The sequence below is a fragment of the Tenrec ecaudatus genome, chromosome 2, assembly GCF_050624435.1.
Source record: "Tenrec ecaudatus isolate mTenEca1 chromosome 2, mTenEca1.hap1, whole genome shotgun sequence".
Classification (NCBI taxonomy): domain Eukaryota; kingdom Metazoa; phylum Chordata; class Mammalia; order Afrosoricida; family Tenrecidae; genus Tenrec; species Tenrec ecaudatus.
Window position 1 is genome coordinate 167,770,226 of NC_134531.1, and position 24,546 is coordinate 167,794,771.

Consider the following 24,546-nt stretch of genomic DNA (forward strand, 5'->3'; position numbering starts at 1 on the left):
ACATAGAAACAGGGCCTATGGGAGTCATTTGACTTGGATTTTCCGCTTATATAGGTTATTGAATAAATGTTTTAAAATATATTTTGAGTTAAAAGAGCTGCAGAATAAAAAATTCTGTTTTCTAAAATTACTGCCCTGAAAAAGATAGTATCCATTTAGTTATAGAAATACTGACATGTTAGATTTTCATAAATGTTATTCTTTTATAGTCATATTACTTCAGGCAAGATCATACCCTATGACACAGTAATTCCATACCTAGAGTTCTAGACTCTGGTCATTCATGAATGAGCATAGGTTTGTAATGGGAAAAGCAATCCAAATATCCATCCATAGTGAAATGTTTCAACAAATTAAGCATGTTTATTCTTTTTAATTCTATATACCGCAAACCGAACTCACTGCCATCGAGTCGATTCCAACTCATTATAGCTCTTTCAGAAAGAGTAGAGCTTCCCCAGTGGGTTTCCCAGGCTGTGACTCTGGATGGGAGTAGAAAGCCTCATCTTTCTCCCATGGAGCAGCGAGTGGTTTCAAACTGCGGACTATGTGGTAAGCAGCCCAGGGTAAGTAACACTGTGTGCCTGTAGAGGGTGAGGGAGAACAGAGAATGGTCTAGAATTGTGCTTCCTCGTATGAACGCGATTATCCACATGTGGCTGTTGAGCACTCAAACTGCTGCACTCGTCGGAGTTGAGATGCGCTAGAAATATAAAATACACACGGAATTGTTCAGACTTAGAACAAAACAATGAATGCTAGCTTTCTCGTGCTTCATTTTCATATTTATTCCATGTTCAAACAACAGTAATTTAGATGTATTTATTCATCAGACAAATGCACTAGTTAAATTAACTTTACTATTTTGTTTTGCTTTTGAAAATGTGACTCGTTGGCATTTTGAAGATTTAGGACATTTCTTTAGTGCTGGTATAGGAGGCTGTAAGTCACAGTCATCGCACTGACAGCTCCTGGGGTGAGGGATTGAAGGGAAGGAGACTTTCAGCAATAACTTACACGCTTACATTCTTCTGGTTTTAAAAATAATAATCCTAGATTTAAAAAATGACTAATGGGCATCCAAGGAGAGTCCACATTTAGTTAACAGTATTATACCCATGTCCACTGTTTCAGTTTTCATGTAGGTCCCATGGTTCTGCAAGCTCTTCCTATTTGAGGAGACTGGGTGAAGGAGGGACAGGATCTCTCTACTGTCTTAGCAACCTTCCTGTAAATCTAACATTTGTTGCAAATTATAAGATTGAAAAATAACAATACGTGAGGAAGCAAGCTAACCAACCAGCAGCCACCAGATGTGTCTTTTCACATCAAGATGTTTAAATTATGCTCATTCAGGATCCCAACATCCTGTAAAACAATTGATGCCACAGAGCCCTCCTTGGAATTGCCCAGGCAAACACAGTCACGTAGAATGAGACAGAGAGGGGCGCTAGAGAAGCCCCGGAGGTGTCGTGGTGGCATTAACTGCTCCGCTGATCACAAACAGGTCTGCTATCCAAAGTCACTGGTTGTTCTGCGGAAGAAAGACGTGACAGCTGCTTCTATAAAGTTACAGCCGTGGACACCTGATGGGGAAGTTCTACTGTGTCATATACATAACAATCACCTGAGAATCTATAAGGCTTAACAAACGTAGATCTTAATTCATCATATCTGGCATGGAATGAACTGATTCATAGCCCCATCCTAGTCTAAGACCTCTGATCAACTGCTTCTGAGTTGGACAATGAGATGCCCATCCACATTCCATGTAGTTCAATACCCATGGGAACCAATTACTTTCAGATAATGGAGAAGTTGCTCTGCTGTCTCGGAAAGTCCCTCCCAAACCCTTTGGCAGACACATTTCACAGTTCTGAGAAAGACAACAACAAGAACCTAAATGAAGTGGTGCAATCCGAGGACACAAGATTCCGGGCTTAGAAGGTGACAAGCCAGAGTTCAGGGCTGCTGCTCATGGCTGACATAGCTGTAGTACTCCTTTGCATCCTCGATTTCGTAAATGTTCTCCTCAATGGTGTAGATGTTTTCCTCTGAGCGAATCCCCTCGCCTTCTGCATTTGCTAACCCTAAAGGAGGGAGGTTGGCCAAAGAGACGAGTCTGTGGAATGAGATATTGCAGTTCAGTTAGCAATTTCTGAAGCAAAAGAGTTGAGAAATAAGCTTTTCTGAAGAGACAGTAGTCATAGGCAGTAGGTGATCTTTAGTTGAAATCTGAGAAGGGGGAAACCATCACATTGTAATTAAATTATTTGGGGAGCAGTTGATGAAATGTAATGTTAATTTTTAGGTATACAAAATGGTATTGGGTTATCTAAGAGAATATCTTTATTTGTCGGAGATGCAGTCTGAAGTGTTTGGGTGAATCAGCAAGATGTCTGCCGCTCTCTTATAAATGATTCAGAAAATAATACATAAATAAGTTCAAAACCAGATAAAGCATCTGTATTAAAATGTTTAATGGCAAGCTTGGGGGAAGGGTTCCAATATGCCTTGCATTGTGTTCAATTCTTGTTCACGCTTGATCTATTTTGAAAGAAAGGATCAATAAGACCCGAGGTGAAATGTTGCCTATGTCATTTATCCACCATATGACTTGGGTACATTAGGTTTGTTTTGTTTTCCTTATTCATTCAAGAAATATTTTCTTCACTCACTCAAGAAATATATTTTTATTCATTCAAGAACTATACAGCTATGAGAGGCAGCTGGGGATTTAGCAGTGAACAATTCACTGCCAGCTCACTGTCAGGGAGGCAATGGTGACCCATCGTGACCCCCTCTGGGTTTTTGAGACTGTAACTGTCTCAGTCTGTAACTGTTCACAGAAGTAGAAAGTCCAGTCTTTCTCCCAAGGAGCTGCTGGTGGTTTTGCACTGCCGACCATGTGGATCGTAACCACGACACCACCAGGCCTGCTTTGGCAGTGTACAAATCACACAAAAATCCTATAAAAATCCCCCACCTAGTTCACACACACACACACACACACACACACACAAATCCATTTAAAACAATTGCAGAAAAGTATTACTAAACTTTGTGCCTCAAGGTCTTATTCTGTTTATTGTGAATAATAATGCTTCTGGGGGAACATGTATTTAATTTATCATCAAATATGTGTCTGGACACTAAATAAATTCCTAACTTTCTGTTGAGCTTAAATTTTATTTTTTTTTAAAAGGATGAGATTGGTCAAATATTTTGGGGGGTTATATTTTTGTTATTTGAAGAGTTGCCTGCCTATAAATATTAGCAGATTTCAATGTTCAAGCTCTAGTAAAGAAGACTGCCAAAGAAAACCTGAAACCATCTATAGTTTGACATTCTTAATGCAGACTACTTTTTGTCTTCATAATTTTAATCCATTTTCCTTAGTCTCCAATTTAGAAATCATTAGTGGTCTAGGTAGCATTCAACAGACCCACCAGATCCATTGCTCTTGAGTGAATTCTGACTCTGACTCTGACTATCTCAGTCCACCCCTTGCCAACTTGACCCCTGTACATAATTCTTTAGCCACATACAATTTCCAGACATTAATGAAATCACACTTAGACACCTAGCATCATACATCTACCATATATATAAATGAAAATACTCCGAATCTAATTATATCTGGTATATTATACATGAACAAAGGAAAGATATTCAGTAAGCACATATAAAGAAGAAATACTGATAATCACAAATCTTACTTTCGCAATTGTGTAACTGATTGGTAGAACAACCTTATTCTACTACCCATTCTGTATTACTTTTTATTTAGAGCATTCAAGCATTCAATCTTGGGCCATGGGGTTCCTTATTTAATGGATAGTCTTTTTGTTCCTTGAATTATATTGCATCATACCCATGTAGTGGTTCTCACTAAAATCTAGTAAAAAATTATATAAGCCAGGCCTTCCTTACTTTGAACATGTTGTCAGGAGAAACCAGTCCCTGGGAAAGGACATCATGTTTGATAAAATAAAGGGGCAGTGAAAAATAGGAAGTCCCTCAAGGAGATGGATTGACGTAGTGGCTGCAACAATGGGCTCAAGCACAGGAACAATTGTCAGGACGGTGAGGGACCAGTCAGTGTTTCATTCTGTTGTGCATAAGTTGCTATAGGTTGAAGCCAGCCCAATGGCACTTAACAACAACAACATGTTTATTTGGAATAGAATGTGTGTGTGTGTGTGTGTGTGTGTTCAGGAATGAAGATTAAGACAGGCATAAAATAGACCAGTAGTTCTCAATCCTGGTTGCCCGTTGGAATCACCTGGATAGCTTTTAGTAATTCACTTGTGCCTCCTCCCTAGAGAATCTGATGTAATTGTTCCGGGAAGGCCCTGCATTGAGATTGTGCATGTCTTAGGTGGTTCTCTAAGAGGCCTTAGAAGTGTAGTGATAGGACTGCAAACCACAAGGTCAACACTATAAGCACCACAAGGTCAAGGTTAGAAACCACAAGTAACACCTCGAAAGAAAGGGGAGGCTTTTGTTCCCGTAAAGAGTTACTGTCTCAGAAACCCACAGGGGCAAGTCTACTCTGGCCTAGAGAGTTCCTGCGAATCACCACTGACTTGATGGCAGAGAGAGAGAGAGAGAGAGAGAGAGAGAGAGAGAGAGAGAGAGAATGTTGAAATCAGGGCTTTGACTTAGCTCCTTCTGGGTGGACTCCTGCTGAGACTTGGCATTTTCACCCCAGACACACTGAATTGGAACCTACAGCTTATCTACCTCCCCTGGTGATTCTTACAGGTTCCTGGGTGCTTCTTAGGTCTACATGAGCTGTTAAATTTTAGATTCTGATTCAATATATGTATATAGGTGGAAATGCAAATATGGGATCAAACCAAGAATGAACTGGTGCAAAGCCCTGGTGGAATTTGCACTTTGTAATTGAAGCCTTGGCAAAATGGAAATACTGCATAAACTTAGATCTCAAAGCTCCTTGCAGGACTTCTCAGGGCAAAGAACAGAAATCTCTAAGACTCCAATGTTTCCCACCCGTAATCTTACCTTAAATCCTGTAACTCTTCTTTCTTATGAAAATACCCTAGATAAAAAGGGGGAAGAAAATAAATAAAAATACTTTCATAGCACTATGAGATAAATAAAATAGACTTCCTAGAGAGTAGAGCTGTTTGGGAAGCTCTGGCCTCACCTTACACTGAGTTAAATCTAACTCCCAAGGTGTGTCTTGGTTTATTACATGGGCCATACAAGTGATAAAGTTGCATTTCTTATATACAACAAGTATTACAGAGAACCAATTATGTGTCTGACAGTTTTCTGGGCACTGGACACAACAACAAATTATAAACCCTGATCTCATGAAAATGATGTTCCAGTGTGTTGTTAGGTGCTGTTGAATTGGTTCTGACTCAGAATGACCCTGTGTACAACTGAAGGAAACAGCCCCAGTCCGGTACATTCCTCACAAGTGCGCTCATGTGTGAACCCATTGGTGTAGCCACTGTGTCAATCCATCTTGTCAAGGGTCTTCCTCTCTTTTGCTGCCCCTCTGTATTACCAGGCATGATGTGCTTTTCCAGGATGGGTCTCCCTTGATAAAAGGAGTCCTAGTGGTATAATAGTTACTCATTGGGCTGCTAACTGATAGGTCAGTAGTTCAAAACCACCAACTGTTCCTCTGGAGAAAGACGAGGCTTCCACTTCCATAAAGAGTCACGGTCTCGGGGCAGGGAATGTATGGATGTGCTTTATACAATTGATGTATGTATATGTATGGATTGTGGTAAGAGTTGTTTGAGTCCCTAATAAAATGTAAAAGAAGAAAAGAGAAAAAAATGATTAGGGCAAAGACTGTACAGATGTGCTTTATACAATTGATGTATGTATATGTATGAACTGTGAAAAGAATTGTATCAGCCCCAATAAATTGTTAAAATAAAAAAAAATTAAAAGAAGAGTCACGGTCTCAGAAATCCATGGAGGCATCTCTCCAATGTCCCATGTGTTTGCTATGAGTTGGATAAACTTAGTGGCAGTGGGTGAGGTCTCTCCTGATTAGATGCCCAATAGAAGTCTCCACCCTGGCCTCTAAGAAGCATTCAGGCGGTATTTCTTCCAAGCCATTTTTTTTTCCAGTATAGGAGGCATATTTTAAAAAGTATTTAAAAACCATTAAGTGGTAAAGCAAAATAACTTCATAATGAGGTGTATTAAGAAGGAAACTAACAAGTCTTTGACCTAAGAGTGTGGTCATGGAGAACACTCAGAGGATGTGACCTTTATACTCAGTTATGAAAGAAGAGAATTAGTCATCGAAGTGAAGAAGCAGGGGAACATTGAGAGTAAACAGAAATCCTGATAGAGGACATGCTGAGGATTTGGTTGGAGCAAGGAAGTGAGCCAACATACAGTCTAAAGAGTAGACAAGGATAAATCTTCTCAACCATAATCAGGACTGTTGGTTCTATTCTAAGAACAATAGAGAATCACCGAAGGGTAGATGTATGATCTGATTTATGTTTCAAGAAGGTGTCACTGTTTTGAAAATGGAGAAGAAAGATGAATAAAGAAGTGAAAGGATGAATAATGAAATGGCTAAAAATGATGATTAAAGAAATGAAAAGAATGCTCCTCGCTTTTTGGTTGTGTGAACCTTCTTCTTTTTAACAAGTACTTTCGGGAAAAGAGATGCACAAGTTTTTGAGCCCGCTACACAGAGGGTACCCTAAAAAAAAAAAAGAAAAAAAGAAATGAAAAGATAGTACCTTGGTGTAAGGCAGGAGAGATATAGAGTCAAAAATCAATTTTAGGTAGATTTAGGAATTGAAGATGGATTGTACGTTCACAGTAAGAAAAGAAGGGATTCGGGATGATCTGGCTTGTTATCAGATAGACGGTGGAGGGGGAAGACCAGAGATAGCGCGCTTAGGTTTGGGAGAGTTAAATATAGAATCTAAAGCTCAAGTTTGGACATGGTGAATGTATGGGACATCTAAGTGGAGATGTAGGTTAGGTAATTGAATAAGCAGTATTAACTCCCTATGACCTGGAGAGAGATTTCTTCCCACACCATTGTGATCACACATTTGAAATGAACTGGCATCTCTGACTGAATAGGAACTAAAGTGAATGATCAAGGGGATTGTGTGGTCTGGTGCTTTGGAGGAGAAAAGCACTCCAAGTTAATTTTTTATTTTTTGTATCTCCCTGTGTGTTGTGTTTATGTTGTTGTTGGATTTCTTTGTTCATTTACAGTAAAACAAATTCAAAATCTATTAGAAATGAACATGATTTTCTCTGTAATCTAAAAAGAAAAGCAAGTAATTAATCTTTAAAAGGAAATAAGGACAGAAAGTAGTATTTTTTCAGTTAATTTTTTTCCATTCTCTCTATCTTAAGTTTATTTATGATGAATGATTTTATATCGAACTTCAGATAAAATCAAATTATGAGAGATTTATGGTTTGGGTAGCATTTTTTGTTGTCAATCTGACCTCTGAGGAATTCATTTGAAACTGAGTCTTGGATGGATATCAGGGTATGGGACTATTCCCAAAAGCATAATCATAGATGGTGATTTGTTTTCTGTCCATTTCTCTCTCTCGCTCTCATTTTTAAATTACAAAATTAATGAATGCTATTGCAAACACAAAGGAATCAAATTGACTAAAGAGACAATCGAGCTCAATAGCGTTAGCCAAAGCCAGGTCAGGGTCTGACGGTGAAACTGGAAATCAATTGCTCATATGCAATTTCAGGTTGAGGTTGAAAAAATTAAAACAAGTCCACAAAGCCACAATACAACTTTGAATATATGTCAGCTGAATTTAGAGAACATTTCAAGACCAGACTCATTGATGAATAATAACATAAGACCTGAAAACTGTAGGATGACATTGAGAACATCATATAAGAAGAGGGGGTAAAATTCTCAAAAAGACAGAAATGAAAAAAAAAAGACCATAGTGGAGGTCAGAAGAGACTCTGAAACTTGCTCTTGATGATAAAGCAAATGGAAGAGTAAAGGAGCTGAACAGAAAATTTCAAAGGTCAGCTTGAGAAGACAAATAAAGTGTTATAATGAAATGTGAAAAGAACTAGAATTAGAGCCAAAGAGAAAAACATCTCAAGATGAAAGAATTGAGAAAAAAAATACTGAAGCCCTGAGTTGCGATACTGAAAGATTCTATGGGTAAAGTATTGAGTAACACAGGAAGCATCCAAAGAAGGTGGGAGGCATGTGCGTTCACTGTGCAATGAATCGGCTGACCTTCACCCATTTCAAGAGGTGGCATTTGATCAAGAACCAACGGACTGAAGGAAGAAGTCCAAGCTGGTGCTAAAGACTAACAAACAAGACTGCAGGAATTGATGGAATACCAATTGAAATGTTTCAACAAGCTGATGCAAAACTTGAAGCATTTGATAGTTTACACCAAGAAATTTGGGAGACAGCTACCTGCCAACCAATACACAAGTAAAATTTGGCTGAAGATAATTTAAAAGTGGTTGTAGCAGTACCACTTGTCTGTCAATCTGTTGTACTGTGGTGGTTTGTATGTGTTGCTGTGATGTGGGGGCTATTTCACCAGTATTTCAAATGCCACCAGGGTAATCCAAAGTGAACATGTTGCAGCTGAGCTTCTAGACTAAGAACAGACTACAAAGAAAAAAATTGGCTTTCCACTTCAAAGGAATTTGCTACTGAAAACTTTATGGAAGTCAGCAAAATATTGTCAAAGTATTGATAATGAAAATCAAATGAATACTACCAGATGGAGGAAAGACCATCTAGTCTTTTGGTCTGTTGTACACAGGGACGTTATGAGCCAAAACCAACTCAACAGCTCCTAATAATAACAATGCATTAATAGGGAGCTGCCAAAAATTCAAGCCGGATTCAAAAGAGGATGTGGTATGAGGGATACCATTGCTGACTCATATGTATCTTGGCTGGAAATAGAAGACCAGAACAATATTTACTTGTGTTTTATTGACTGTGTGAAGGCATTTGACTGTTTAGATCATAGCAAACTATGGATAACACAGAGACAAATGGAAATTCCAGTTGTGTCCATGGGGAACTTATACATGAGTCAAGAGGTAGGTGTGAAAATAGAACAAGGGAATATGGCATGATTTAATTCAGGAAAGGTGTGATTCAGCACTGTATCCTTTCATCTTGCACATTCAATCTGTATGCTGAACAAATAATCTGAGAAATTAGACTGTAAGAAGTAGAATTTTCCAGAACAGATAAACCCCTCAGGACCAGAGGTGAGAGTGGCAATACTGGGAGGGTGGAGTGAAGGGGGGGTAGAAGGGGGGGGGGGCACCGATTACAAGGATCTACATATGGCCTCCTCTCTGGGGGAAGGACAACAGATAAGTGGGTGAAGGGAGACGTCAGGCAGTGTAAGATATGACAAAATAATAATAATTTATAAATTATCAAGGGTTCAGGAGAGGGAGGAGCGGAGGGAGGGGGGAAATGAGGAGCTGATACCAAGGACTCAAGTAGAAAGAAAATGTTTTGAGACTGATGATGAAAACAGATGTACAGATGTGCTTGACACAATGGATGTATGTATGGATTTTGATAAGCATTGTACAAGCTCCCAATAAAATGATTTTAAAAAGAAGTCGAATTTAGCACTAGAATTGTAGGAAGGCTTATAATCAAACTGCAATATGCAAATGACAAAAGGGACTTGAAACACTTGCTTATGAAAATCAATGACTGCAACTTTCAGTATTGTGGTAGTTACATTATCTGGTGTCACTTGGAGGATTCAGAGTGAAGGGGTGGAGTCTAGCCTCTCAATCAGCATATAGCCAATGAGACCTCTGTGTGGGCCTGGTCTTCTCCTGAGGATTCTGGGAACTCTTGTATTTTCCTCCTCTCTCTGCTCACTCCCTTGGAGACTCTCTACTGACAAGGCTCACTCACTCCCTTGGAGACATTTCTGAGGAGAAGCCACATGAAGATACCCTGAGGCAGTCAGAGTTTCAGAACTGAAGGAACCACGTGGAGATGCCTGCCAGTACTGAGATGCTAACAATGCCACTGGATCCACAAGACTTCCCATCCACTGGCCTGTGATCTTCCTGCATTCAGCATCATTTCATGTGTTTCATTAATCTAAAGAGTACTTTATAGATTGGTATCAGACATATGGGTTAATATCAGACTTATGGACTTGATCTGGACTAGGCTGGGATGTTTTCTCATTATTCAATTGCTCTATAAACCTCTTTCTTATACATATATGAGTGTCCATGAATTTGTTTCTCTAGTCTACCCTGTTTCTCTAGTCTACCCAGACTAACACAAGTATGGATTACAACTCAATGTAAAGAAAACCAAAATTCTCACATGTGCAACAGACAACAAAAAGATAAACAGAGAAAAGATTGAAGATGTCAACGATATCATCTTTCTTGGATCTATAATGAGTGTTCATGAGAGCAGCAGAGAAATCCAATGATGCATCGCATTGGGAAACTATGCCGTAAAAGACTACTCTAAAGTGTGGGAAAGAACAAGGATGTCTCCTGGAAAACGAAGATACACCTTATACGCGCTGTGATGTTCTTAATCGCCTCATACACATATGAAAATTAGTCAGTGAATTCAAAAGACCAAAGAAGCATTGATGCATTTGTACTCTGGTGTTGGCGAAGAATATTGTAATTACCATGGGCTGCCAAATGAAGAGATAAATGTCTTGGAAGAAGTAGTTAGAATGCTCCTTAGAAGTCAGGATATTGAGACTTTGTGTCACATATTTTGGACATGTTATCAGGAGAGACCAGTCCTTGGAAAAGAACATGATGCTTGGTAAAAGAAGGTGCTCAAGAAGTTGGGTTGACACGATGGCAGCAACGATAGCCTCAAACATAATAACGATTGTGAGGATGGTGTGGCACCAAACAGTGTTTCATTCTGTTACACCTGGGCCTTGCGACCAACTCAACACCACCCAACAACCACGCATTAAAACAAAAGAAGGTTTCTAATTATATAAGGGGGCTTCAAAGAGCTTGTAGGAAAATGGAATTAAAAGAGAATTATTCCCCCAAAAAAGATAATTACTCCACGAACTTTTTGAAGTGCTTACATATCAAGAAAAATGAACGAAGGAGACACAGCTCTCCTTTTGTTTGCTATTTCACTCTAATAGTCTTAGAAACCTCAAACCCAGACTTTTGCAGCACTGAGCTGGGGCAGGATACAAACAGGTGAGGCAGCAAGCCCACAGGTTCTTGGGTTTACTCTGGTGAGCAAGGGGGGCTGGGGAGCCTCTCTGCCTCTGCAGCGCAGGTAAACAGGACGAGGGCTGGTGCAGGGCATGCTGCAGTCCTGCTGCCACCATCAGCTCCTCTGGTCTCCACCAGCAACTCCCTCAGTCGCAATGAAGACAACTGAAGGTAAGCTTCCACAAGGTTTCACGATAGTGTTTGCCCAATATTTAAATCACATAATGTCCTATTTCAAAAATGATATCATGGATGTTAAATAATGTGTACATGCTGAGAAAAAAATCCAGAGAAAGTCTTACTTGCTTACTCCAACAAAAGAACTGGCTAGATCGAAGTGTGAGTGTTTATTTTTCAGTTGTTGAACGTCAACATAGCAAAGGGGAAGGGGGGGTGACCTTCTTCAAGGGCTCAGAGCTGCTCAGATCTCTTAGCATTCACAGACGGACACTAATGCTACTTCTACCTCTAGAACTGGCAGATAAACAGATAAATGGATAGGACCTTACTGTGAAGCAACTGGACGCTGTATTTCAAAAGTCTTGAAAAATGTTCATACACTTTGACTCAACAATTCACTTCTTAAGGAAGTGATCAGAGCTGCTCATAGACTAGCCAGGATATATTCTAGAATTATTATTTATGCTACAAAGTTGAGGAAAACTTCAATGTCTATCCACCAGAAAATGGAAATAGAAATTTTAGCTGAGTCACATATTAGGCAGCAATTGAACTCACAACTTTGGCCAATCTTAAGTGGAAATTTTGGACAATTTTAAGTGGCACGTGAGCAAGAAGGCAGAGTTGTGGTATCTATTTGGGTTTGGTGCGTTATGAGGAGAAGAGAGAAGCAACATCTGGCAACTTACATTTGAGGCTTAAAGCACCGCACATGAGAACCAGAGCCAGCCCAGCAGAGATCCCTACTCCGATGTAGACAGCTGTGCGGGTGGTCACTCCAGCATCTGGTAACTCGTAAAGCAATGGGGACCTTTGCTATAGAAACACAAACAGAATTGAAGCAGCAAGTGGCCAAATATCAAATGTATCCTTAGCAGGTATTATGCCATGGGGATGGGGCCATCCTGTTCACAGCACCTCAGAGAAACTCAGAGACATTGAAACCACTATTAATCAGCTCCCCTTTAGACAAACCTTAAACCGTCTGAAAGAGATTAGCCTCTTGAAGTTAAGAAGGAAATAAAATGTGCCCTTCTGTGCTGTGGAAAGAGGAAGAGTGCCCAGTAAATGAACCAGAACATCCCATCACCCACAACCTCTGTGACAAAAATGGGTTCTAGTGTGGAGGAGAACTCATTTCAGAGCCCCTGAGAGGCTCAAGATGGTCAGAATTTAGTCTCTTGGGGTAAAATACCTATTTTCACAGGCTATTCTAGGTTCAAATCCCAGCTCTGACTTTGTAAAGTTGTGAAAATTAAGTGGGAAAAAATATAAAGTGCTGAGCACAGAGCCTTGTTTGCCGTAGATGATAGGTCAATGGTAACTATTACTGCTATTGCTCTAGTTAATTTGATAAGTAATCTGATAACTGAGTCAACTAGGAACACCTTCTGTTGCAAAACTATGCACTTATATCCCTCTTTTACTATAAACAGTGAACATGTTGTACATTATCCATTGTCAGCAACAGAGTTACTTAGGAGGCACCTTTAAAAAAAGAGCAGAACCATTAAACTCGCAAAATGCTGGCTGTTGGTTGTAAATACACAAATAGAAATTTTAGTCAAATAGATGCTGACTCCTAGACAGACCCTCAAAGAAAGTGCAAGCTTGCTTTCCAACAAGTTCCACTTTTCCTTTAATCTGGTAGAATACAGGAAAATTGTGGTTAACTAAAACTGTGCTTTATTTAAATTTAGATATATACTAAATTTACTACGTTCTTCTCTTAGAATATTCCTCACTAGTATCTTGGTCTATACAGGTTAATAAACTTTAAAATACTCTCACTCCCCGGCATCATCGCCAGGATTGCCATAGAGGCGAGAAGAAATATATCCTAGGGACTGGGAGAATCTTTGAAACCATGACCGTGTTAAATTGAAAAGAGGGACAAAATCACAGGAATTGTTGTTGCTGTTGTTTTGCTTTTTCATACTTTCTCTGTGCCAGACTTATTCCGGGTACTTTACCTGCATTAATATCTTACTTTTTCCTTAAAAGAAGCCTATACAAGCACTCATGAAGCACATGAATATCCTCTATATTTTTCACTATTTCCTCCCCTTACTATTAGGGTTTTTATTTGTTTTACCTCATTAATCATGTTAGACTTGTGTATGTACATTTGTATAATTAAGATCATTCAGCACATGGAAATCAAGATCGATAACCCTTCAGAAACAGTAACAGGAGTAATGGTTCCCTGAGGGAACAGGAAGCGAGGGTGAGAAGGGGAAGGGAGAGCAGCTGATAACCCCACTTGAGGGGAGCAAAAACAGAATTGTATGTAAATTTATATACTGGATGGTGTAAGATGTAGGGGGAAAATAATAAGCTTTCCTGGGGAAAGGGAGGGGATAAAGGGGAGCTGATATCCAGGAGTTCAAGACGAAAGAAAATTGTTTTGAAACTCACTATGGTAGCAATTGGACGATACTGCTTGATGTGATTGAAACATGGGATGTTATGATATCTGTAAGAACGCCCAATAAAATTATTTTTAAAAAGAAGAAGAGACCTACACAGTTCAAACTGGTGTCATCCACATTTCACAGCTGAGGAATGTGAACCTAAGGAAGAGCAAGGCACTTTCACAGGTAAAGGTTCTCAGGGAGAAGGGTTAAGTGCTACGGGGGCAAGAAACTACTTACTGTGGTGTTGCTGTCATGGAGGAGTTCCCATGTCCATGTTTCTGTCGCAAATAAAGAAGAGAAAGAGTCAATAGTAGAGTGAAGAATATTTTCTTCTATCTAGGTTCAAATAAGTAAATAAATAACAAATATCTTAAGATAACTATAACCTATATGAAATGAATTCCTTTTGAAGAAGACCAGATATACAGACCACATCCACACCATACTTGTCACAATGATTAGCTGCGAGATCCAACAAAATGTACTAACAGATCGGCTTTCAGATGACCACATTTTCCATCTACAATGATCCCTTCTCTTTCTGTTTTAAGAGAGATTTCTATCAGGTAGGTAAGCCAATTTGTGAAGGAATAAAATAAAATATTTTTAATATCCAGAGTGCTGGTGGCTACAAAAATCCAACACAGACAACACTTTGGCATTATATTCCAATTAGACTTTGAGAAAAAGCTAAAATTCATTGGAAGTTCAACATGTTCTCTTTAGAAGGGAGACAGAAAGTTTCATTGTTTGAAAAATGAAAGTAATAATTATAGCAACAAGTTTCCATGAGCGAGACACTGTGCTATACTTCTTAAGTGAACTACCTCATTCAATATTCAAAACAATGCATTGGTCCCATTACGTGAGCTAAGAGGCTGAGAATAAGGGAAGATAAGTGACTGACTCAAGGCCACACAGCTTAGTGAGTGATTAAAAATCATTCCAATTTAGGACCACATGATGCTGATAACTCTACAGGCGTTGACAATGTTTACCTCAGTGTCACACATTGTCACTACTACTAGGAAGAAAGCCACACTGCTCAGCTCTAACTCACTGCTTCTCTTTTCATTCGCTCACCCGCGTCTTTGCCTGCGTTTCCTTCCAATACATATATCCTAAGTCCTTCCTCCCTGCCAGAGATGGACGCAGAATCTGACTTCATGGGTATTGCATTCCCAAATGAAAAGCTAGCTGTTGTCCCATGAACACCGACTTGTGATCTCTGTGTGTCCAGAGTAAACTGTGCTCTGTGTGGTGCTCGGTGGTGAGTTTCCCAGAAGCAAACTGCTAGGCTTTTCTTTGAAAGATTCTCTGGTTGCCTTGAAGATTGAACATGTTGATAGCAATCAAGTGAGCTGTTTGCACCCCAGGGACTCCACTCCAAAAACAAATGGGATGAAAATATAGGGTGTCAACTGTAGGTCATTGAAGCCTGTGTGCTCATTTGTCTGGTGGTGTCTGAAACTCTGAAACCACTTAAATGTCACAGCCACCCTCTCAGCCATTCAGCTTCGACAAAAGTCTAAGCCCTTTGACATGTATGAATGGCTTGCCTAAGTGGTGGTTTTACAGACGGTCTTCATATTACAAAAGCTTGGTCTCTGCCTAAAATTATTTTGATTTTTATATAAGATGTTCTTTCATTTAGCTTTGCTCTTATTTCCCATAGGTAATTTTAAGCATGAAAACCACATTGGTGGAACTACTTATTAAACATGAAACCTCACACATTATTTTCAAATCCACTTTTCTGTTCCCTGTAATTATTTACCTTGGTCACAATAGGAAGATTGGTTTTTTTCTAAACTGTATTTTGGGGTGAAATGATCAGTAACATAGATCACTGTTGGGTCATCGCCGCTTATTTTCACATTGGTTTGGTCATCCAGCAAGATGGGTGAGGGAGTGGTGCAATGTTTTCCTCACAAGCTCGGGACTTGGCTAAGGTAGAGGTGGCTGTGTTGGGGTGGGAATATGAAGGTCTTAAAAACATAAATACGACTACTAATTAGAATTTCTCTAACACTTACTATGTGCCAGAAGGAGTGCTTCACACTCTACACGGATAAATACCCCATCCTCCAAAAAGCTCACTAGCATCAAGTTGACTCCAACTCATAGCAACCCTTCAGGACCCAGTAGAACTAACTGCCCCTGTAGGTTTTCAAGACTAGAAAGTTTCATCTTTGTTCTGAAGAGCAGCTGGTAGGTTTGAACCTCTGCTTTTGCGGTTAGCAGCCCACTGCCTAACCCATTGCACCATCAGGTCTCCTTTCATAGGGTTTGCAAAGCTGCGAACATTTGTGGGAACAGATAGCAACATCTTTCTCCCAGGGAGCAGCTGGTGGTGTTTGAACTGCCAACCTTGTGGCCAGTAGTCCAATACTTACCCAATAACACAACAATATAAAGTCTCACTTCATCTGAACTACAGTGGCCCAAAAACCCAACCGATGCCATCAAGTCAATTCTGATTACTAATAATCTCATTTACACAACAAAAGACCTATCTGCAGAGAATTTAAGGAAAGACCCAGATTCAAGCAGAAAATATTTACGATCAACTCTTTGATCATTATGACCGTAGGTCTACTCTTTCTGCTGCCAAATTTTCTCTTCCGGAAAAATTCTTGCTGAATTGTATGAAGAATTTAGTGGCTCCTTCTCACACAGAAATCTAAGGAAACTAATAGGCTTGATTCCAGTTTAAAAGAATTCTAGAAATCGCCTAATCTAACCTAGTAGTCCCAAAGGCTGTCCTGTGGACTGAGGCCAATTCAGAATGAAGCACCATCAATCCAGGACTCATTCAGAAAAATGACAATAGTGTAATGACTTCTCCATTAGACTAAATTTATTTAATTTTTAAAAACCTGTGCTTTTAAATGGAATGATGGAAAACTTGATAGGAAGGCCAAACTTGTTGACTGTGACTTAATGTGGACCTGTGTGTTACCAAACAGCACTGCTCCACAGGGTCTCTCTGGCTGCAATCTTTATAGGAGCAGATTGCTGGGTTTTTCTCCCATGGTGCAGCTGAGGAGACTTGAACTGCCAACCATTTAGTCTTATAGTCAAGCACAAGCTAAATAAACGTAAAGCTCACTGACGGTGAGTCTGTTCTGGTTCGCAGCAATCCTATGCTGCTGTTGCTGCTGTTCGGTGCCATTGAAGTCGCTGGAAGCCATAGTGACCCTAGGCACAACCGAACTAAACACTGCCGGGTCCTGCACCATCCTTGCGATTGTTCCTGTGCCTGAGCCCACCTTTGCAGCCATGGTGTCAGTCTATCTTCTTGAGTACCTTCTTCTTTTCTGATGCCCCTCCACTTTACCAAACATATTCTTCGCCAGGCACTGGTCTCTCCTGACAATATTGCCAAAGTATGTCAGACAAAATCTGGCCATCCTTCCCTATAAGCAGAACGCTGTCTGGCCTTACCTTTTCCAATACAGATCAGTTTGTCCTTTTAGCAGCCCATGGTACTTTCAATATTCTTCTCCAGTACCACATTTCAACCGCATCAATTCTTCTTCCGTCTTCCTTATTCAAGATCCATTTTTCACAATCATATGAGGTAATAGAAAATACCATGGCTTGAATCGGTCACACTTCAAAATAACGCCTTTGCTTTTCAACACTCTAAATAGGTCTGTGCAGCAGATTTACCTAACATCATGTGTCTGTTGATAGTTTGACTGCTACTTCCATGAGCATTGACTGTGGATCCAAGCAAGATGAAATCCTTGACAACTTCAACCTTTTCCCCTTTTGTCATGATGTTATCTATTGGTCCAGTTGTGAGAATGTTAGCCTTCTTTATATCGAGCTACAATCCACACTGAAGGCTGCAATCCTTGACCTTCATGAGCAAGTGCTCAAGTCCTCCTCACTTTCAGCAAGCAAGGGGGCTGAAACCAAAGCGCAGGTTTCCTTTTCCCAACACAGATTTGTTCCCGCCACCTCCTTCACTGTGAGCCCTATCCGCATCTCTCCCTCAGGTGCACGGACATATACTTGCACATGCCTCCACCCTCCTACTGTTTTCTCTTCTTGTTATGTAGAGCCCTCTAAACTCAAAAAAACAGCTCAAGATTTCCTCTTGAACCCTGTACATAATTACCTGAGCCGTGGCCCTTGCTGGTGGACATCCCTGGAAAGATTGTGGCGAGGTCCCGAGGAGGAGGCCGAGCAGTGGCAACCTTGGCTAATGTCAGAAACCAACATAAGGATGAGTCTTCTCTGAGAGCACAGAGCGTGTGTCAGGGGATCAGAAGGGCAGCAGACAAACACATTAGACATAACACATGAACAGAAACACACCGTCAACTTCTGGACTGACTCAGACCTCTTTAGTGGGAACATATCACATGCATGAAATGGTTAACAGAGGTAAGTTATGACCATAATTAGCACTCTGATCGTTCACCATAACATTAATAGCTGCACCAATGGCCACACTCTGCCAAGTGCTTTTAATAAAGTTTTATCTCATTTATAGAGATGCAGTGATTGAAAGGGCAATTATTATTATTCTCCTCACTTTTTAACCGAGGAGGAAGTCAGGTTTTAATTTTCCTAAGATTATGCAGGTAGTAAGTGGTAGAATTGGGTTTGAATACATTGCAACCTGGCCATAACGTACATGTTCCATAAGTCTTAAATTTTACACATGTGCACACACACCAGGTCCAGTGCTTCTCAATTCCGGCAGCCCATGAGAGTCCCCAGGCGTAAAGGAAAACATAACCAAATTCACTGCCATCAAGTCAATTCCAACTCCCGGCGACCCTCTGGGACAGGTTAGAGCTGTCCTGTTGGGTTTCTAGACTGCGAGTCTTTGGGGCCGCGTGGAGAAAGCTGTGTCTTCCTCTCTCACAGCAGGTGATGGGATGAACCACCAACCTTATGGCGAGCAACCTGATGTTTAACTCACTCGAGCATAGGAACGACTTTATGAAATACTCCTACCCCCAGAAATGCTTCCTTTTCTAAAAATAAAATCAAGAGATCTATAGTTGCTAAAATTTTGCCAGGTGCTTTAAAGAAGCAATCAGGACCTCCAACCCTTGATTGAGGTCTTCTCCCTCATTCCACAGATTCCACCAGAGGGCTTCAGAGGGGACATGGGAAAGCAGAATGAAAAACATTCTGAATTTTCTCACGAACTTTCTGATGCTTCCAGTCGGCTTCAAACAGACGGGGTTAATAAACACAGCTGTACATCATTAGCTTAGGTCTTGGGGACCCACCCAAATGCTATAATTATAGCAGAGATCAGAGGGGACCGGTCGTTATAGTCAGTGTGCTCCACTGATGAATATTATACATAAAGAAGGGACGGTGCAGACAGAGCACTCACCTGGTGTGATCACCAGCTGCAGGGTCCATTTTTTATCATTCATTAGGCCTGAGAATTGTACCCGGCAGCAGTAGATTCCATTGTCCTCTCGAGTCACCTTCTCAATGGTCAGGGACACATCTCCTTTGTGTACATATCCCTTCAGTTGGTATCGGCTAGATTTCTGGTAGGTCACATGGCTTCCATCCGTGCTGAGCACTGTTTGGCTGCATTGTGACAGTGGACAGGGTCCACGGCCCCAGCAAACAGGCACGTAATTGACGTGGGAGCTTGCTGTATAGTTGCAGGGCAGATGGGCATTCTGACCCACCTCGACTGTGTACGTTCCTTCCACAGATCCTGGGTAAAGAGCAGAGAGCGCGACACCCAGGCAGCAAGTGAGGTAGGGTCCATTTCAGGAGAAGGGGGACACGCCTCGACACAAAGAAGAAACCATTTGCTGTCCCTCGTACAGGTGATTCCCTCTGGAAATGTTACTCGCACTCCAAAGAGGCCTCCTTAAAAGGCAGCTTGTTCGACTCCACCCCAGGAGTTTCTGATGCAATTGGTTTTGTATGCAGCCTGAGACGTTGCGTTTCTAAGAAGTCCTCAGTCAGAGCCACTGGTGCTGCTGGTCCCAGAACCACACTTTAAGACCCACAAAGAAAACCGTGGTCAAGTCTCGTGTACACCAGAGGCAAGGACTGGGAGAGGCAGAGCATCGGAAAGGCCTCCCATCTGGGCTAACTTGTCTGCTGACGAAGGAGGGGCAGCTCGGTTCACCCTGCACCGGCTCAGCAGCAGGTGCACCGTGAGTAAAGCATTTGGCAGAATCAAAAGCCTGCATGTCTGGAAGCCTCGGGCCGTTTTGAGGTTTACCATCACAGGCGTATCTTATTTTATCTCATTTATTTTTGTAATGCCTCGCAGACATTTCCTAATTTACAAATTGGAAGTTTGTGGTAACTCTGCCCTGAACAAGTCTATCGGCATCATTTTCCCAACAGCACACGCTGACTCCAGGACCCCGTGTCACGCTGGGTAAGTCTCATAGTGTTCTAAGCTTTTTTTTAATGCTACTGTACAGTGGCGTATAAACAGCTTTTATATGCACCAGAAAACAACAAAAAATAAAACCCTCATGTGACTTGCCTTAGTGCAAAATTCACTTTATTACAGTGTAATATATTCCCCCACTCCCTCATCGGTGGGCATTTAGACTGCTTCCAAACTTTGGCCTTTAAAAATAACGTTTTGCTAACTGTCCGGCTATCTCTCTCTTGCACCGGTGTCACGTGATTGTCCAGTTAGACGCACCCATGCCCAGACTTACTTGCAAGCAGCAGCAGCAGCAGGACACAGTCCCAGGAGACAAGGGACAGCATGGGGAGCACAGAGGAAAGGGCAAGGACAGCTCTGCTCTAGGGCAGCTCCAATGCTTCCGTCGGGCTAGGCACTTTTTCAACTGTCTCTAAACGCCGCAAAATCACACAGAAGGTTGCCACCTTCTTTGAGGGCCAGCCCACACATGATGCTGACTGTCTATTGTTAATTCCTATATTAACGCTGCCGAGACCACAGTCGCTTCAAAGAAAACCCCAGGTATTCGTCATGCGTCACCACACACATCCTGTAAAAACCTGAGAGAGCTAACAAAGAGGAAGAAATACTTTACAGAGGGAAAAACGTTACTGGACAAGTAGAGAGAGCCCTTCAGTATCTCCTACGGAATAATCATCTATCTGCAACGGGCCGAGCATGAGTCAGAAGGGGCCATGCACTCATTGGCCAAGTCAGTCCATCCGGCAGACAAGTGGCTGTGAGTTAGGAGGCCCGGGGACACAATGCTTAAGTAGTTAGATAAGTGGTTCAAACCTGCCAGTCCTTCCACGAGAGAAAGATGTGGCTGTCTGTCCATTCAGATTCCAGCCTTAGAACCCTTACCAGACACTTCTACTCGATCCTGTAGGGTCATTATGAGACAGAATTGACATGAAGGCAATAGCTGCGTTTATTTTGCTTACCACGTGTCAGACACTACACTAGGAGCTGGGCAATACAGTTGTTCCTAATCCTACCATTATGTACCCTTTCCATTGCAATCAGGAGCCTGGATTCTTATGTATTTTAGCACACCCTAAGCTGTATCACGTAGCTCTACTTGGGTCAAAGTTTCCCCATTAAGTGAATGAGAAAACTGTAATTTATGTACACTTCCTATTCAAAGATCCTTACTTGGGACTGGCGTTCCAAGCACTTTGATTTAGGAAAGACCCATTCTCTTTGAAATGTTACTCTTCCCGTACTTTGGGTGGAATTGAAGGGAGCTCAGCATTCTACTTTACATCATATAAAAGAGGTGCCCCTCTCCTTCTACCATGTTTCAGCCCTGAGAAAGTAACTTCTGTCTGGATATCTTAAAATCCAAATCTTCTTGAAACTCAACCAAGATTTCAACTAAAATACTCACTGCCATCAAGTTGATTCCAACTCATAGTGACCCTACAAAACAGATTAGAAGTGGTCCTTTGGGTTTCCACGACTTAAATTATTATGGGAGCTGACAGGCTCATCTTTCTCCTGGGGAGAAACTGATGGACTCCAGCCATGACCTTGTGGCTTGGACTTCAGTATGTAATTTACTACTCCACCAGGGCTCCTTATGCATCAAAGATAGCGAAAATCAAACAACATAATCAGTCAATTTCACCTCATACACATATACAGAACACACCACCCACCAGTCGAATAGTTTACTTTTTTTAAATGCACATAGTTCATTCTCCAGAATTGACCGCATTGGAGGTCATAAATCCTCAATAAATTAAAATACATTGAAATAATTTGGAACATCTTTGATAATAACACAATAAAACTAAGCATCAAGGACAGAAAAAAGAATAAGAAAAAAATAAATATGTAGAAACTAAGTACCACCTTATTTTAAGACTATTAGGTAGTAGAAGTAACTAACAATGAAAAGTTTAAATTCTTAGAATCAAATGACAATAAACAACAGCACACCAAAACCTTTGGGACACAAGACCAGCGCTTAAAGGCATAGTTATAGCAATCAATGCACCCATCAAAAGAAAAGGGTTGGGGTTGGGGAGAAGGTGAGGGGATTGTGGAGCAAATGATGAGTGCAGGATGGGGGAGGGAGCATTATAACAGATTTGATGATATATATACAACTCTTTTAAAAAGAAATTGAGCTATGGTAGTGTATGATATGTGTGTATAAGAAAACCACTAGAAATAGAACAGAAACCAAACTTCATCAGTGTTACCATGGGTGAAAGAGGAAGAGTTTTTGTTAGGGAACATTGAGTTTATGCTTATGTTTGCAAAATAGTTTGGAAAAAGATTATCATAATGGTCGTGCAACACCAATAGTATAGTAAATGTCACCGAATTATACATGTAGAAGTTGTTGAATTGGAAAATGTTTTGTTGCGTATTTTTGGCCACAATTTTTAAAAATTACATAAATAACAATGAGTACAAGGAAGAAGAAAAATGTTCTAGAATGGATTGGGGTGATGATTGTTCAACTCCTCTTGATATGGTTGAATTATGACATGGGGGTGAAGTGCCAATAAAACTGTTTAAAAAAGGGGGGGTGCTGTCAAATTAATAGCTTAACCCTCAAACAAATAAAAAGGGAACCGAATTCCATTGGCATAGAAACCAAGATTACTTAGTTGGAGTACAAAGTTTAGAGTCTCTCCACTGTATTTTCATTTGCAATATTGAAAACTACCTTCTCTGCCTTTGGCAAATAATTGATATTCTATATTGAATTCACATGTTCTTCAATGTATCAAGCCTAGAAATTGTATTACATGACTAAACACCAAATACCTGCCCCTCTCCCTTTTTAAGATGAGACAGCATGTTTTCAGTTATTGAAACATCTAATGCATCTGGAATTTGTATGTTGATGTCATCTGAGCTCATAAAAGATTCAATTACCAGTTTCATACTGTCATTCACACTAACTAAACATATTGCCATGAGGAACACATGGTAGAAAAACCAGTATTCATGTGAGTCTGGGAAGAAGTAGGCATTTGTACACTTTTTGTATACTATGATTGTGTAACATTTCTGAGCTTTGATTTTGTTTTACAAATGGGGGGGGGAATGCAGTGATAAAACCAAGAGGTTTGTTATTGATGCTTAAGTGTCCTCTGACTCTCAGTGGCTAATAGACCCACACAAACAAATTCATTTTGACTCAGTGATAATTTTTGAAAATCCAGTTCCTGTTTCTGTGTTTTCCGTGTGGAAATGCCAATATTGTGCATGGAAGGGGAGAACTAGGCAGTGCCGTTCAGTTGTTTTCCTGTGCTACTGAAAGGGAGCCGTGGGGAGGAAGTGGGCAATCAGCTGAACTTTAGGGACTTAATGGTGTCACTTTGGAGGTGTCCATAGTTGTACTTTGGGGGGCATTCTTCATATGGAATCATATTGGCAGAGACAAACTATTTCTGTCATCATCTAGGGTATATCTCTCTAAGCGCTACCATAAAGATTCTGTGATATGTTGTCTTCCAATTGCATTAGAAATTACTGAGTAGCATCAATTGAAGGCAAAAAAAGAAAGGAGCAGGAAAACAAGTCCACATACGCCAGGAAAAAGAATATAACAAAGATCAGAACAGAAAAAAATGAAGCAAAATAGTGGAAAATTGATCAAGGCAAAGGTAAAAAATGAGAAGATAAAAATAACTAAAATAAAAAATGAGATGGTGAACATCACAATAGAAACAATGAAGATACAGGAATCATAATAATATATTATGAACAAATATTATTGCATAACATTTTAAAGCTAGAAGAAATGGACTAGAAATGCTAGAGAAAATGGATTTTCCTACACTCATTAACATTTAGTCCCGGGCTCCTAGAGGGTTGCAATGAGTCGGCATCAACTTCATGGCAATGAGAGAAAGAGAGAGAGAGAAATGGACACATTTCTAGAAACACAGTCACCAATTAAAGCAACACATATATAGGTATAAAACGTAAATGAACCCAAAACAAAAGTTAAAAATATCCCAATAACAACAACACCAAAAGTTCTGATGCTTCACTGAAGAACTCTACCCAATATTAACAGAGGGCTGACACTAATTCTATTCAGACTAGATTATGCATTATAGGAAAGGGAGGAATAGCCTCAGTCATCTTGCGAAGTCAGAATAATTGATACCAAATAAGACAAAGATTCAAAATAGAAAGAAAGACCACTCCGGCTCAGTAATGGGAGTAGCAATACCAGAAGGGGAAGGGAAGGTGGGGGGAAAAAGGGGAAATCCATCATGATGATGGATATATAACTCCCTCCCAGGG

General features: G+C 40.5%; 1 protein-coding gene across 1 annotated transcript; it reads right to left on the reverse strand.

Annotated features, from left to right (window-relative positions):
- Nucleotides 1-797: 797 nt before the first annotated feature.
- HAVCR2 (hepatitis A virus cellular receptor 2) lies at nucleotides 798-20,588 on the reverse strand. The gene is made up of 7 exons (XM_075543174.1): nucleotides 20,522-20,588; nucleotides 19,210-19,548; nucleotides 17,971-18,054; nucleotides 14,079-14,119; nucleotides 12,114-12,240; nucleotides 5,029-5,065; nucleotides 798-2,122 (listed from the first exon to the last, which is right to left on the reverse strand). The coding sequence occupies exons 1-7, from the start codon at nucleotides 20,571-20,573 to the stop codon at nucleotides 1,963-1,965; spliced, it is 840 nt and encodes a 279-aa protein (XP_075399289.1). The 5' UTR covers nucleotides 20,574-20,588; the 3' UTR covers nucleotides 798-1,962.
- Nucleotides 20,589-24,546: the final 3,958 nt, after the last annotated feature.